The sequence below is a fragment of the Artemia franciscana genome, unplaced genomic scaffold, assembly GCF_032884065.1.
Source record: "Artemia franciscana unplaced genomic scaffold, ASM3288406v1 Scaffold_1171, whole genome shotgun sequence".
In the NCBI taxonomy this organism is placed as follows: Eukaryota; Metazoa; Arthropoda; class Branchiopoda; order Anostraca; family Artemiidae; genus Artemia; species Artemia franciscana.
Window position 1 is genome coordinate 81,509 of NW_027062753.1, and position 17,976 is coordinate 99,484.

General features: G+C 34.8%; 1 protein-coding gene across 1 annotated transcript in view; it reads right to left on the reverse strand.

Annotated features, from left to right (window-relative positions):
• Positions 1–3,917: 3,917 nt before the first annotated feature.
• Positions 3,918–17,976, reverse strand: part of LOC136042358 (zinc finger protein 782-like) — a 53,390-nt gene continuing 39,331 nt past the window's right edge. Inside the window, exons 6-8 of the mRNA XM_065727325.1 lie at positions 12,317–12,453; positions 10,257–10,363; positions 3,918–4,075 (exon numbers count right to left, since the gene is read on the reverse strand). Of these exons, the coding sequence (XP_065583397.1) occupies positions 4,065–4,075; positions 10,257–10,363; positions 12,317–12,453 (255 nt within the window). The 3' untranslated portion in view covers positions 3,918–4,064. The remainder of the gene's footprint in view (positions 4,076–10,256; positions 10,364–12,316; positions 12,454–17,976) is intronic.

Consider the following 17,976-nt stretch of genomic DNA (forward strand, 5'->3'; position numbering starts at 1 on the left):
AAGATCAATCGAAATCAGCTATTGTCCCTGAATCAGCTTTTGATTAAAATTTTTTTTGAAAAAAGTTATTAACCACATTAATTTCCTTTAAAATAAGCTATTAAACAACTCTCTATGATGTTCCAGTGGCAAGCAATCTGAGGAGGAAAAAAAAGAAAAAGAAAAAAAGCTGCCGTATATAAAAATACCGTGGCCAGCCACTATTCTTGATTTTCAAGCCAATATATTCCCCTTGTTGTTCAAGCCAAGGGACGTTAGGTTTCCTATATACAGGTATCGGACAAGGTGTTTCTAGTTGTTTTGATCTGAACCTATTTTTAAAAGTAATGGGCTATTATATTTCTTACTACTGGACGTGATCGCCTTTTGCTAGGTTGCTAGCTTGTGTCCCGGTCTGTAATTTCTCTTTGAGTGTCCCGGTCGTCATTTATATTCCTTGTGTCCCGGTCAGTAACGTCATTAACTCTCCAATGGCTCTGGTGGTGCAGCCAGTTGAGGAAGTTTAACTTTTCCTGAGGCGCAACACATTCCCATTGTTTCACCATTAAATTTCAAGGCCTTGCAATAGGGACAAATTTTAGACATAGTCCCGATTTGAATACATCTACTCAAGCTATTATCATCGACTGGGCTGTACCTGAATGCCAGGCGATAATTTTGACGTTGCTTTTGTGATTCCTCGGCACGCTTTCTTTTGGCATTATCTCTTTGAGCCTCAAGCCTGTTTTCACGTTGTTCTTGTGATTCCTCGGCACGCTTTCTTTCGGCATTATCTCTTTGAGCCGCAAGCATGTTTTCACGTTGTTCTTGTGATTCCTCGGCATGATTTTTCGGTAATTTCTCTCAGAGCCTCAAGCCTGTTTTCACGTTGTTCTTGTGATTCCTCATATACATAAAAATAAGTTGTTTGTGTACTGACGTCATGTTTGTCGACTGACGTCATTACAAGGATTGAGCATTATGCCGTCATGAAGTTGTTTGTCGACTGACGTCATGTTTGTCGACTGACGAAATTACAGACCGGGACACAAATGACGACCTGGGACACCGGGACACAGGGAATATAAATGACGACTGGGACACTCAAAGAGAAATTACAGACTGGGACACCGGGACACAAATAACGACCGGGACGCGGGGAATATAAATGACGACCGGGACACAACTACAACGGGGACGCCGGGGGGGGGCATTCAAAGAGAAATTACAGACCGGGACACAGGGAATATAAATGGACACAGGGAATATAAATGACGACCGAGGCACTCAAAGAGAAATTACAGACCGGGACACAAATGACGACCGGGACACAGGGAATATAAATGACGACCGGGACACTCAAAGAGATATTACAGACTGGGACACCGGGACACAAATGACGACCGGGACACAGGGAATATAAATGACAACCGGGACACAGGGACACAACTACAACGCGGACGCCGGGGGGCACAGGGGGGATGGCGCGTAACTAATATGGCGCCTAACGACTTACGCGCGCGGGGGGGCTTGGGGGCGCGAAGCGCCTCCACCAACTAGGTGTTGGGGTGGCGCGCGCCACCTCAACAGCTAGTATAGATATATAGATATATCGAACCTTTATGTAATTTTTAAGAATATTGATTTTATTTTAAATATTTTTTTGTTAATTAAAAAAGTAGATAGATGTGACAAATTCCTGATATTAATAACATAAGCTACAACAGTGTTACTGAAACATGCAGTTTTTCATAAAAAATTAATTTTATGAAAAAAAATTAATTACAAAAAGTTGTTAACCACATCAATTATCTTTAAAATGAGCCAATAAACAAACCTATACGATGTTCTAGTGCCAAGCTGTTCTAGTGAGGAGAAAAAGAACGAAAAAAAAGATGCTATATATCAAAATATTGCAGTATTCAGCTAGTTTCTTGATTTTCAAGCCATTGTATTTCCCTTGTTGTTCAAGCCAAGGAATGGTAAGTTTCCTTATCCTTAGAGGGGGTTTTGAACAAGGTGGTTCTAATAATATACTTCTTGTTTCGATCTGAATCTATTTTTGGGAGTTATAGGTTATTGTATTTCTTATTATTTGACTTGATCGTCTCTAACTAGGTTGCTAGCTACTGTTGCAACCAAGATCATGTCGTCATAACCAACGTCATCATAGGTAACACCATAATATATCGTTTTTCTATTTACGTAATAGTTCTAATAAAACTATGACGACATTCATTATCTAGTATATGAAAATACAGTTCTTCGTAAAAAATATTGATTTTGTTTCAATTTTTTTCAAATTGCAAAGCACGTAGATGTAAAAAATTCCTAATCAGCACTCTGTGATGTTCTAGTGTCAAGCTATCCGAGGAGGGAAAGAAGAAGAAAAAAGAAAAAAGATGACATATATGAAGAATATCGTGATTGCAGCCACTTTTCTTGATTTTCAAGCCAATAAATTTCCCTTTTTGCTCCAAGCCAATAAATTTTTATTTTTGTTCAAGCCAATAAATTTCCCTTTTGTTCAAGCCAAGGGCCGGTAAGTTACCTATATAAGGGTTTCAAACAAGGCGGTTCTAATAGCGTAGTTCTTGTTTAGATCTGACTCTATTTTTAGGAGTTATGGGTTATTATATTATTTAGTATTGGACGTAAATGTCTCTACTAGGGCTACCATTGCAACCAATGCAAATGGGATTAGTCACCATAAATTTTTTTTGCAGTTTACATAATAACTTTGGCGATTCTGAACTGGAAACTAAAATAAAACAAGTTTCGAATTTTATTTTGTTTGGAAATATAGGACAGTGCTGTAGAGATACGCACTATACGAGTTAACCCAGAAAAAGTTTGTTCCCAGGACACAATTATAACTTTAAACTGAGAAACAAAATAATTTTTTTTATTTAAATTTACAGGAATTAGTTTCAATTCACAAATTAAATTTTTTTGCCAAAACCCCTAAAAGAATTACTGCATTTTATATAACTCTATCTCCATACTTTTTATAATAAAAAAAAACACTTTTGCATGTAACAATTTTGCTTAGAAAAGGAAGGAGGGAAACATGAAAGCAAAAACCTAAAGATTCAGCTGAATTGTCGAGTTTTTGTGATAATTAGATGAGTGTATTTTTCCAGATTTTCGGAAATCTTGACCTTTTACTAACAACAGTTATACATTTTCGAATGGTGTTAAAAGAATCGGGCTTTTTAGGATCTAAAATTTCAATTTTATCTAACCTTGTATAAATCCTTTAAACTTAATTTGGATGTTTTTGTTTCTACACAAGTTAAAAAACAATCATAAAAAAATCATAAAAAAACATACATTATATAAAAAACAATAAACAGCATGGTGCCAAAGCCAAACCATATTCAATGTAAATAGCAACACCGATCAAACTTACAAATCTCAGGCGCTCTAAAAGGCTTGAGTGTCACTTGTACTTTACTGAGCAAACTATGATTTACTGAACATGTTGTTTTTCAAAGTAGTTTTACATGGGAAATGTATGTCACTAGACAGTCGCCTACTATGGCTTAAGGTTCGCTGTTTACTAGGCTCCGGGAGCCAAATTTACTAGGCTCACAGATGAAGAAAGATTCTGAAGCTAATATCAAAATCAAAATAAAGTAAGATTTGAAATATGAAATTTAGAACGACATCAGTATAACGTGACGGGACCCAGAGATCGAATCACGCTGCAGGAATGCACTGCAGGGCTGACGCAGGGACCTTAGTAGTCAAGAAGCGTCGTTAATTCTTAAATAAATAAATCAGTATAACGTGAGGTCACAAAGAGTTGATGAGGTTGGCTTAAAAACCGAGGATAAAGTAGCTTTTTTGTTTATATAGCCAATTTAACAAGTCCCTTAATTGATATATTTAAAAAAAACGAAACAAAAAAAAACTCGGCCTTACAAAAAACGCAGTCTGGTTTACTGACATCATTTATGTGCAAATAAAACATAAACAAATTTTTTTTTTTTCAAATCCATAAAAATGAGAAAAATAACTTTAGAACTGCAGAGTCGCTACACATATTCATTCACATTTGTCACTGAAAGTCTGAATTTACTCTAAGTTCCATCTAAAAAAGAGAAGAGGAACAAATGAGGAAAAATTATATAACAGATTGAATACATAAAGGGGATAAACTGCTGTTCAAGATACCAAAAACAATTAAAGCAATTCAGTGGCGTAATTTCGCCAAAATCCTGGGGGGGGAAGCTGGAGCCGATTTTCCATATCAAGAGAAAACTAAAAAATGAGTCATATAATAATAATAATAATAGCATTTTTTTATGTCTTATATACAAACATGGATGAACGCAGAGGAAAATAGGAAATAAATGAAAAGAAAGCTGAAAACAACAAAATTACACTTATAATGAAAAGGAAGACAATAAGTAGTTCATAATACACATAGTAACTCATGAATATATAATAGATAGCTCATGATAGCTCATTAGAGCATAACACTAAAAACACTCATAAAACATAACGCATAAACACTCATAATACATAACACATAAATAGCTGTTTTATTAAAGCTATGGAGACAAAGCTAATTATCCATTAAATAACACAATTAAGAGGAAAATGTATTCTATTTTCCCTAGATCGTCTGAGAAATCGGTCGTATTCTTGATCCATTTTAACAGTAATATCGAATATTCCGGATTTTCGTGTAATATACCTATTTTTGAATAATAGTGGAATTTCAAGAAAACATTTATAAAACCGGAAAATGTACACGCGGATACGTTTTTTTTTTTTTTTTTTATCAATTTTACTTAAAAACTTCTAAAATGGAACGATGAAAAATTCATGAGATGCAAACATTGAGCAAGAAATTATAGCAAGTGTTTCTTTATAAAAACGAACTTTCACACTGACAAGCACGCCATAAGTTTTCCATGAATACAGACGATAACACCAACTCCCGCGTAATTGTCGGGCCAAAAGACACCCCAAGGTATTTAATTCAATCTGTATTAATAATATTTAGTGATCCCACCCGAATTGAATGATGCTGGAAATGACTATTATTGTCAGCCACTAAAAATGCTGCTTTAGTACGTTCAATCTCTAATCCTATATCCCATAGATGTGAAATGTATTAATTTGTCCGATTTTAAAATTCTGATTGTATAAAATTGATATTAAATTGTCCGAAAATAACAAAATATCATCAGCAAATGACAAGTGGCCAATGTCGATACGGTCAATCACACATAAAGGTAGATAGATAAGATAAGAGATAAGATGTTTTTTTCAAAAAAAAATTCTATCACAAGTCCAAAAAAGGCCGAATTCGGACTTCGGAGTCGAAAAGTCATATGGCTGCACAAAAAACTGGCAAAGAAACAAAAACCATCAAATAGAAAGTCATAAAGTCAATAAAAGAGTTAAAAAGATAAAAATTGGTAAAAAACGACGAACAAAAATAGCTGAATAACACAAAAAAAGAACGAAATATAAAACATATAAAAAGTAAAAGGGAAACCAAAAAACAGAGGGGAGAGGGGGGAATCTAACCCAATAAGTGCATAAACCTGTGCAGCACCCTTAGCCAATAGAAAAATAGATAAAAAAGGGAGAAACAAGTGGGATATTTTATTCATTTTTTCTGGGATGAAGGGGACAAACATTTTTCATATCTGGAAGTAACGCAGCGAATAGGGGGGGGGACCAAAAACGAATGGGCTCAGAAACATCTCGAGGCAGTCGTAATCTGGATGGGGGGTGACATTTGGGGAAAATACATACCCTCCGAGGGTTTGTTATTGCATTTTTTTTTGAAAAAAGAGGCAAAACGAAACCCTCCTTCGCTCAAGGGTTTCCAAACTAGATTTGAATAGGAGCAGGAAGTATAGCCCCTTGCCTTCTTTGAAAATTATTCGCAAGGCTCTTTTTTTGATTGGTTCAATTTTTTCCGATTCTTCGCGAGAGATACAAGGGTGCAAAACTTGACACAATTATTCGAGATGCAGGCGGATAAAAGACGTATAAATCCTTAAGGAGTGGGAAGGGAGGACGCTAAATTTGTTTAGGAGCTTAAGGAGGGCGATTTACACATTAGCTCTATGGATGATGTCTTTATCGTGGATATCCTACTTTAAATTTGAAGAAATTGTGGCGCCAAATAGTTTAAATGAGGACACAGAAATTTCAGGAGGGATATGATTAAGAAAACAGGATTAAGAAACAAATCGGCATTATCATGGGCTTAGAGGGGTTTACTGCCATGTCTAAGTCCAAGAGCTCATCTCCAATTTCATTGAGGATACTCATAGGGTCGCTTATTAAATTTCTGAAGCAAGTTTCAACAACCGTAAGGTCATCAACAAATTTCCATTGGTCAGGGAATCCCTTCGCGGATTCCCTCGCCCTCCAAGGTCCTAGTACTCCAAGGTACTAGGAGGGTACCTTGGGGTTGCCATTGTGGACAAGCAGAGGATTTGAATAATAATTCTGATATTTAAAAACCTACGACCTATTTATTAGGAGGGAGTCAACCAATTTCACCGGTAAAGGATCAAATATTGAACTCGCTGACAAGTTTCTCGATTAAAATATGGTGGTCAACAAGGTCAAATACTTTCTGAAGGTCAATGGAAATTAAATTTAGCCAGGAATTATACTTTTCAGGGATTTTCCCGATGCGGTCAGTAAGAGAAACGAGATAGTGGGAGGTAAAAATTGATTTTAGGCTCCCGAATTACCTCAGGTCAGTAACAGGTAGAATTTTTCCATTAGTCAATCTGCAAGGAATCCTTTATAAAGTCTCGAGAAAATAGGAGTAAGAGCAATAGAACTAACGTCTTCACAACCAGGCTTTCCATTTTTTTTTTCAAAAGGGTTATGAAACCCTGTTTCCAAATTGTTGGAATTCGTAATGTCGTTAAACAGGAAAGACAAGGGTTTGAAAAGGAAGTCACCAAAGGCACTAATAAGAGGAAACGGGATATCCAAAGGACAGATATTTGTTTTTTTTAGTCTTTCAATTCTTCTTTCTATTTCAGACGGGGGAAAAATAGGAAAAGAAGAGGATATGGCTCCTTTTGGTAATTCGTCGGACAATGCTGGAAGGCTCTGGACAATGGAAGCGAGGAATTTATTTAAATTATTGGCAGTAACACAAGGAGACTCGGGTAGATTGAAGTCAAGCTGCTTAAACCTCCTGCCATACAGCTTTTAACCTCAAGATACCAATTTTTAAGTTTATTAGTGAACAATTCTTCGACCTTATTTTTGTAGTACAATCCTGCCAATTTACGAATTTCTCTTTTAATTGATTTTCTTAGTTTATTGGCTCCATCCAGTTTACCATATTTGAAAAGCTTCAATTCGGTTCTAATTAGTGTTTTTGTGGTTTGGTTATTAAAGGGTTTATCAATGGAGTACCTTTTAAATCTTTTTTTCTAGGAAATTTTTTTATATTTATCAACTAACTTTTAATGGAACGTAGCCATTTTCTCATCAAGATTTTTTAAACTATAAATACCAGACCTATCTTCAATATTCAGCCACAAACCAAAAGAAAGTAGACCAAAATTATGAAGAGGGCGATAAGTGCCATAAGTTATTGAGAAAGAATGCTTAAAATTTGAGGAGGAGGATAAAAGAATCGAAAGATGATAATTCTCACCTAATGGGGGCAAAGCTGAGGGAGGGCTGTAAAAATTAAAAATATTAGTTAAAATAACATCAAGACAGCATTTCCCTGAGTGGTTGGTATTTTAACAATTTGCTTTATTCTAAATGAGGAGAAAAAATAATCTATCGTAAGGTCTTTGGCATCGCCAACTGAAAAAAGGCCAGCATTGGGGTACTAAGAAATAGCAAAATCAGCACTTGTCTGAATTAGTGGAAGAATTTACGTTTCGAATCGATATTTTGATTTGGAGAGTAATAGAAAACAGCTATTGCAATAACATTAAATGAACGAGTGAGTACTTTAGGTCTAATGCTCAGCCAGGGAATTTCATCATACCCGGATAAATTAGTGACTCAAATAACCTTTGGGTAAAGGTTACTCTTAGTAAAGAACAAAACCCCGCCGCCTTTTCCTCCGAGTGGGTGGTCTATAGGACGGAGTTTAATAAACTCTGTGAATAGTTTGTCAGGCACAGGGACCCTGGGCCATGGAACTGTACTTCAGTAATAACTATAGTATCTATTAGATTTGATTCTGAAAGCACGTCGAGCTCAGTAAGCTTTTCAAAATTAAGACTTTCAGCATTAGTAGCTAAAAGTTTAGGAAAAACAAACCGATTGGGGAATCGCAGCAGGGAGACTTGATGAGTTTGAGAATTTCCTGGGTGGGGTTTTACTTTAATATTTTGACGCTTTGGAAAAGAACGACAAGAGAAGGATTTACCTTGAAGATTTGGAGGTGGGGGAACGGGCAAGGATATGGACGAAGCATGATGAGGATGGTGCAACTTATTTTCCAGTTGACATTAAGTGAGAACAATTAGGATGTATTGCAAAAACAATTATTAAATGCAAAAAGTCTCAGACCTGAGTCACTTTGACAGGGTAGTTACAAAAGATAAAACGAATGGGCTGGAGGTAGGGTTTCGAGAAAATAGGGTAAGAAGAAGTCGAATTGGGAGGATTTTTTATAGAGAGGAAAGAGGGAGATGGGAAGGCAAGAAGGTGCTGGGAGCGGATAGGGTATGCAAGGGGGTTTGTGGCTAGGCGGGATATGAGTAAGAGGAGATTGTGGGAGGGTTTGGGTGCGATGGCGTTTCAGAGACAGGGTACATGGGGCATGTAGCTTTGTATCGAAGAGGGAGGGAAGTAATGAGGGGTATTTAATAAGGAAGAAATGGGATTCGTGCACAAATTTGTGCACTTGGATTTTGTTTACAACTTGATTTTTTTGCAAAAAGGAAGAAGGGATATAAATATGCAAATTATCACACCCAAAACATCGCCCGCTTGATGCTAATTTACATAAGGGAGCATGGTCAAAATTACACTACACCTTAGTACACTTGGCAGTGAGGTAAAAACGAAACAAGTGCAATAACGAGCACTTCTTTTCGCCGCGCTTGTTATATAAATATAGGACCAAACTCTTGAACTAGCTTCATTTCGTTTTTAGGTTATGGGTAATAGGTCCATGATTATAGGGGCCCTTCAAACCTAATTTGCAATTTCATTGCTTAAAAAACTAGCAATTTTTTATAACACAATATAAAAAACACAATTTTTTATCAGGAATACTGCAGTTTGCTTGGAGCACGATCATGTACAAAATCACATTTATCTCCTAATTTGCAAAACCTGACAAAACTATATTAGCATATTTGCAAATATGAGCAGGGAAGTCATTATTATTAGATATATTCACTTGCGTACTCTCAAAATGAATTCAGGCATCTGTGTTCTCAAGATCAGGGATAATTGGGTTGAATATAAGTGAATATAGATGAGGCTCTGCTTCCTTCGTTAATATTCATTGAGTTTGAGGACAAGGCACTTTTTGATGATGACTGTAAAGTGTTATTTACCTCGTTTGGGATGGAATTATTTGTAGGTTTACTTCAAGAATCACAATAACAATTAACCACATCCGTTAACTTTTTTTTACAGTCAGTATTTTTGTAAAATCTTGTTGTAAGGAGAGGACTACCATTACACTGTCTGTTTGAACAGATTTATCAATGCTGTATTCAGTGGCTTGGCACGATAAATGCGTTGAGTCTTCGGTAAGATCTTCAAGATGTTGCCACTGGGGTGGGGCAAGGAACTAGGCCCAGCCTTGTGAGGCACATTTGGTTTCTGTTAAAAAAGAAAGCTGGCTGTGTGGAGGGTCAGGAAAAGGAGTAGGAATGCTTAGGTCACTTAGGATGCTAAGAATTCTTTTTCTTTTAACTTGGGTACGAGACGTTCGAAGGAAGCCAAAATGGGGTACAAAAGGAACAGGAGAAGAAGTAAGGTTTACCTTGGATTTAGAGGAACAATCAAGGCGCATCTAGGAGTTACTCCAATTGGTAATATCTATCCTGGCACACTTTTCGGTCCCTGTGTGGAACCAAGAGAAAGAGAGAGAGAGAGAGAGAGAGAGGGAGTGAGAGGGAGAGAGAGAGAATATTTATTTAAAAAAAAAACAAATAATACGGGAGAAAGGGAATACCTGAGAAAAGGAAGGGGGCTCCCAAGTAATCTGGATCTTTTTTCTATTTTTTTATAATTTGTATTTCATATGAAGATTTAAGATTTAGACTCTAATTAGTCAATGAAAACTTAAATACCTGCGTCTCCACCCTCAGTTTGTGCTTGGATTCGCGTATTCGCTTCACCAGCGGTAATAGGAACAGCATTTACGGCTATGCGATTTCCATTTTCTTTAGTCTCAAACCTTTGAAAAAAAAGTTTCAAAACTAACCATAAATAGCGACTAATAAATGAATTATAATAGTAGCGAACATAAAGAGCCTTCACTCTTCCCTTTCTGGTTTTTGTTTTCACGCATCAGCAGTCAAATAAAAGGGTTTATTTGAAAAGATAACCAAGTAGCATCCAAAATCATGAAAGAATTCAGTTTTGAGAATATAAAGCGAATGTATCATATTCGGTAAAAGAAAGCACCGTTTTGAAAAAAAACAACGTATTTAAAATAAGATAATAAAAAAAATCACATAATTGTGCCAAATTACCTATGGAAGAAAAAAAATCAGGTAATTCTGTAATAAATCCTAGGCAGGGTAACACAAGTTTAAATGTGGACTGCTGAAGTTCAACTGGTATATATAAGGATGTAGTGCTTCCTGCGGTGCTTTTATACTTATCGCACCTTTTGGTGCTTTTTTACCATAATTTTTACTGTTTACTGTTTTATCAAGTGAAGTTCACTTTCTTTCTCTTCCAAAAATAGCTGCTATCCCACAAAACCTTCCAGAGAATTACAACACCACAGTAGGAAGTATTTGTACAATTCTGAGGTAAAATTCAAAAGTTTTAACCTGCTGGTCATTCAAAAGCTTTAACCTGCTTCGCTAACACAATACTTACTTACAAGCTTTAAAATAAGTTCACCAATAATACAGACGATTTAATTAAAAAGGTCAATTTCATATAGCAAACGCATATATTTTCGTGATTTTGAGTTAGCAGAATTTTTATTTGACAGGGGTCTCACCCGTACGCTGTACGTTTTTATGTTCATAGAAGTTTTCGAAAAAAAAATACGAACACAATCGAAAAAGTCCTCTACAGTCTTTGGTAAACAACACAATTCCTTTTGCCAGCAACAGGATAACACAAAAACATCCAATAGCCTTACATGAGAGAAAGAGGGGAATTCAAACATAGTCACAAAATGGCAAATATAATGATTTTCTGATCTAAAACTACAAATTGAAAAAAATCCATTAAAGATTTTACACCGAATTCAGTACTTTTTAATTAATTAAATGGTATAAACAAAAAAACTCTGATGAAAACATTGATACAGTTTGTAGATATCAATTCGATTCTAGGCTTAACCAATCTTATTTTAACCCATTAATGAACCCTTTCAGGATAGAGGCGAGAAAACTGGGGCTAATTCCTTGGTAATTTATCACTGTACACAGGTAGATATGGACTGAAAACAAAACAGAGTTGAAACTTATTTTCATTTCAAGTACGTATGGTATGGAGGAATGAAAGCGCAGTTGCCATTGATTTTCATCTTAAGTACGTAGGGGTTAAAATAGAAAATCTAATTATTTGATTTCGCCATTTTGGTACATTGAAATGAAAACGCAGTTGAAATTAATTTTCATCTCAAGTACATAAGGGTTCATATAGAAAATATATTATTTGTTTCCGTCATTATGGTACATTGAAATGAACACGCAGTTGAACTTGATTTTCATCTCAAGCACGCAGGGGTTCTTATAGATGATCTAATTATTATTTTTTCGTCTATAATAAATTTTTTCACCTATAATACATGACCTAGCCTTCCTGAAAGTTTGTTCACCTGAGCCTTAAAAAAGTATGATCAATTAGCCTAATAAATTTTGATTAAAATTGGGATGCAGTGAACGTAAAAAACTCCCCCTGTATTGCTTTCTTTTGCTTATTGACTACTATTTTAGACTTGGGAGTTGAATAGTTAAAAGAATAGTTACTTAAAAGAAAGTAAACAGCTCAAAAAGGATGCAAATTAAAGTACCAAATGAGTCATATCCAGAAGTGAAAATGTCTATTAATCTAAATGCTAACTATTACCAATGACAGTGCTGCACACCACGGTAGCAAAGGAAAAATGAAAAGGACAAAGGAAAAAAGGAGCAAAGGAAAAATGAAAAGCAAAAGATCTTACTGAAAACGAAGACTTGGAGGCGCTGGTTCCAGACGGTGAATGCTTTCAAGATGCCGACTTAAAGAATTTTTATAATGGTATATTTTGCAGCAAACATGACACACGAAATCCTCTTTTTTGTCAAGCCCCCCATGCACCTGCAAGCAAATTAAATATTTAACTGGAAGATTTGATAATACACTAAAAATAAATAATATAAATAAATCAAATCGTTCTGAGCATACCGACGAGTGACCTCTCAGAGCTACATGCTTAACTTTTAGAAAAAGGATATATTACATTAAATTTAAAATAAAACTTCTGCCAAACTATGAAGTTCTAAATATCTCGCTAATTACTGGACAGGAGCTCACGCATAATTCACTTCAATGTGAATTATTCTGTCATTAATAAGAAGGTAGAGCTTCTTGACTAAGTCTCACATTTTTAAGAAGACAAGTGTCATCTAAGTTTTACAAGGAACTCCATGGTTTACTCTCGTGCCACGTTCTCTTCTTTTTGTAGCTCTACGTGTGTGTGCGTATATATTATTACTTTTTATGTAAGCTAGTTGATTGAATATAACTGAGGCTATGTTGAACTGAAGAAAACACCTTGCCACTTTTCTATTTGCTTGTGATACTCATGGTTGCTTTCCTTAACAGAAATTTACTCTCATGCTATTTCACAAAAAATAGAAAAATAAATCTAAAAGGAAAACAGCACTTTCTTATACTTATACCATTGTCCAGGACAAAAGTTTTCCCCGCCCTGACTTTTCTCTAAAGAAAACTCAATAAGGCTTAAACCTTACCCAAAATAATTAAATAGCTGGTAGCAACAATCACACACCCATTTGAAAGTAAGTAAACTTGTTTTAACTAAATGGAGGGTCCAGGTAATAGAAAGGCTAAATGGCTAAAATTCAATATAGACGAGGTTAACATTGGATTACAAGTTGCAAAACCCCAAGATGTATGGCAGTAAGCATATATATATATATATATATATATATATATATATATATATATATATATATATATATATATATATATATATATATATATATATATATATATATATAATATATATATATATATATATAAATATACATATATATATATATATATATATATATATATATATATATATATATATATATATATATATATATATATATATATATATTGTGAATTTTTCGCCCAACCTAAAACAGTGAAAACTTTAGAAATAAGACCGACAATAAGGAAGTAAAAAACTAATTAGATGATTTACCAAAAAAGAAATAGTCACAGAAAATATTTTTATCTAAAGAGAGATTTAAATCATATTAAATCATTTATCAGAAAAATTAAAATTTTTAATGCTAAAAATGAAATGATGGGGCAATCATAACATACTTTGTAAGTAATTAAGGATTTTTGCGACACGCGTTCTTCAGAGCGAAGATAAAATCCAAAAAATCCTGAATATTAGGAATTATGAAAAAGTTTTATGCTTTGACCGTCCCGACATATATTCTTTTTTTTTTAGTATTTAAAAGAAAATATTCACTATCCCTTTTTTATTCTTCGCCATAGCAGTGTGTTGTGAATTTTACAGAATTTTTTTTTTTTCAAGTTGGAACTGTGCATAACAACTACTAAACAAGAAAAAAAAAACTAAATAAACTCAACTACAGTTTATAACAACAATGAATTATTATATATCTCTCGTTTTTTCGTTGTTCCCTTTTATATTATAGCATTTACACATTACTTTGCGCTATTTTCTTGTATGTTTTATCAGTTTTGTCCAGTTTTTGCATCTTTATTTTTCCTTTGATAAAGGCTTCCGAAAGTGAAACCCAAACTGTTCAATATTTTAAAACTACTTTTTCACTGTCTTGATCACAAATTTTATTCATATTTTCATTACCATTTTTATAGAAATGAAGATACATTTTTATTTCTTTCAAACAGTTCGTGGTAACGAACTGGCTCAATAGTAAAAAGGAGCGACCCGGCTCAATAGTAAAAATAAAAAATGAAATTTTGATACCAATAGTTACATCAAAAGAATCGCATTTTAATGCTGATTTTAAATATGTAAGTTTCATTAAGATCAGTTATACGCATCAAAAGTTGCGAGCCTGAGAAAATTTGCCTCATTTCGGAAAATAGGGGGAAACACCCCCTAAAAGTCATACAATCTTAACGAAAATCACACCATCAGATTCAGCGTATCAGAGAACCTTATTATAGGTTTCAAGCTCCCATCTACAAAAATGTGGAATTTATTTGTGTTTGAACAGAAATTACTCCGTATATGAAAGGGGCTTTTCCTCCTCAACGGCCCGCTCTTTACGCTAAAGTTTCTTACTGTTTTAAAAATAGAGTTAAGACAAAGAGTCAAACTTTAGCGTAAAGAGCAGGCCGTTGAGGAGGAAAAGCCCCTTTCATATACGGAGTAATTTCTGTTCGTTTTAAGTTTTAATGTTGCTCCTTGCTTTCATTTAAAAAAACTTGTTTTTTTTATTTAATTTAATCATAAATAGAAAGTTTAGCCCTCTTTGTGAAATTATCTAACTAGTTCACTCCAGATGTTTTAATTTTGAATCTTATATCAGAGAGAATCATTTTCAATTTCTTTTAATTTTCAACTGAAATACTCTTTTAAGTATATATATATATATATATATATATATATATATATATATATATATATATATATATATATATATATATATATATATATATATATATATATATATATATATATAGGCGGCTAAACTATTTAAAATGTAATAAATAGTGTATCAACAATGGCTAAACTAAAACAGTGTATCAAAAATGACTACTATTACTAAAAAACACAAAAAGCAAATAGTAAGACGTTCAAAAGGTAAGGTGGAAGATTTTGGTCTTTGTCTTTGGTCTTTGTGTGAAGACAATGAGGATGATTTACTTTTCTGGGTGTTTGCGAAGAGTAAAAAAAAAATTAAGGGAGATATTTATTCCCAGGGCTTCTAATGGAGGGTTGGGTGGTTATTATAATAAGTGGCACAAATTTTAGGTGACAAGAAAAAAGAGAAGGCGGGTTGGTTTGGGTACGGAACATTTTCTTTAATTTGTTTGTATAGATTACAATGATTGGTATGTTTTTATTTTTATGTCTACTTTGAAGTGAATTATTTACTTAAGCCGCCTGAGGCCAACAGAGCTACGCACGCTCCTCCTCCAACCTAATCTATTTAAAACCTCTCTCTTTACACCCTCCCAGGAAGTTCCCATTTCCTTTAAATATTTATTTATGACATCCTCCCAACCCAGACAAGGACGACCTCCTTTCCGTGTAGCCCCAGACGGTTGGCCAAAAAGGACAATCTTCAGTAATCTGTCATCCTTCATCCGTAGAACGTGGCATAGCCATTTCAACGTTTCTTTCATTATAGCCCTAGAAAGCGGGATTGAACCACATTTTTCGTACAACCTACTGCTTGAAATACGGTCAGTCAGCCGGGTACCCAGAACGATCCGTAGGCAATTTCTCTGGAAAACATCTAGTAAATTTCCATCTCCTTTTCGGAGCGCCCATGCTTCAGAGCCATATTTGACCACTGTTATCACTGTCGCTTCCAATATTCTAATCCTGGTTTGCAGACTTATCTTCCTATTCATCCAAACCTTTTTAACTGTGAAAAAAAAACCCGAGCCTTGACTATTCTACTTTTAACATCTTCAAGTGCTCCTACCGTGTTTACTAATAGTACTACCAGGCTAAGTGAAGTTGCCAACCTGATCAATCATTTCGCTATTCAACGTCACCTTTTCAACTTCACTTATTCCTAGCCTTTGTGACTTAGTCTTCTCAACATTAATTTTAAAACTTGTTCTGGCACCCTGAACTAGCAAAGCCTCTGAAAGATCATTCATTTTGCTCTCACTTCCATCTAATATGCTTAAATCATCAACGTTTGCAGACTTATCTTTCTATTCTTCCAAACTTTTTTTAACTGTGAAAAAACACCCTGATATTACTTTTAACATTTTCACTGCTCCCACCATCTTTACTAATAATACTACCAAGGTAACTGAAGCTCCCAACCTAATCAATCTTTTCGTTACCTAATGTCACCTGTTCATCTTCACTTATTCCTAGCCTTAGTGACTTAGTCTTCTTAACATTAATTTTCAAGCCTATTCTTGCACCCTAAACTCGCAAAACCTCTAAAAATTCATTCATTTTGCTCACACTTTCATCTAAAATGCTTAAATCATCAGCAAAATCTAAGTCCAGGAGCGTTTTTCTTCCCAATTTGATTCCGTGGTCTCCAATTGCCTTTCCAGTGCTCCTTAAGACGAAGTCCATCAAGATGATCCATATAAAGGGGGATAGAACACAACCCTGCTTAACTCCTGATTTAATACAAAACCAGTTGCTAACCTCATTTCCTACCTTAACCGCTGCAGTTTTATTCTCATACATACCACAAATCACTTTAATGTATTCTTCGGTATTCCATATAAGGATAAAACCTTTATTAACGCTCTTCTATCAACAGAATCGAAAGCTTACTCATAAACGATAAAACTGAGGACCAAAGGTGTTTGACAACGAAGGGACTTCTCAATTATTAACCTAAGAGTGAAGACTTGGTCGACACATCCTCTACCTTTTCTAAAACCGCATTGTTCTTCCCTTAAAACTTTGTCTACAGCATCTCTCAGTCTAAAAAGTATCATATTGCTCAGTAATTTGCTACCTACAGAGACCACACTAATGCTTCGATAATTACGACACTCACTCTTGTCACCTTTCTTATACAGGGGTTTAATTAAGGTTTCCCTAAAATCACTGGGTACTTCCCCTTTTTCAAAAATCATGTTCACAATCTTCAGCAACTTATTCCTAACCTCAGAGCCACCATATTTAAGAAACTCATTAATCATACTATCAGCACCAGGAGCCTTTTTATTTTTTAATCCTTTTAGTACTGTCGCTAATTCTTCCTCACTAAACAAATCTTCCTTCACATCCAAGGTATCACAAACTTTTTCATTTTCATCTACATCTTTTCCTGCAACTGTATCTCGGTTTAGCTCAAAATGTTCCACCCATCTTTCTTTAACTTTTTCCTTATCACTAATTGAGGCCCCGTTTCTATCTTTAACTGGGACTAGTCCGGATCGGCTACTCCCTTTCAATTTATTAATATGCCAGTATAACATTTTACTATTATGCCGTCTAGCCGCATCTTCCAGATCCTCAGCAATTTTATCCATGGCCTCAACTTCACATCTCCTTAGTTTATATTTTAAAGCTTTCTCCACTTTCTTTACATTCCTTTTGTTTTCATACGACCTATCACTCAGATGATTCTTATACAAGCCCCTTCTACTTTCTATTAAACCTAAAGCTTTTTCACTAATATTCCTAGTTGCAGTTTTAGCACTCTTCCCTAAGACACCACCAGCAACTTCACAAATTGTTTTTCTGAAATTATTCCATCCATCTTCCACATTGTCAAATTTTAAACACTCAAGTTTAGTATTCAACTGTTCCTGGAAATGTTTTCTCAAATTTTCATCCTGGAGTCTACCAACATCATAACTTTCCGGGAGGTAGTTACCCTTCCGAAATTTCAGCTTTAAATTAACCTTAGACACTACTAGATGGTGATCTTTACTTTTAACATCAAT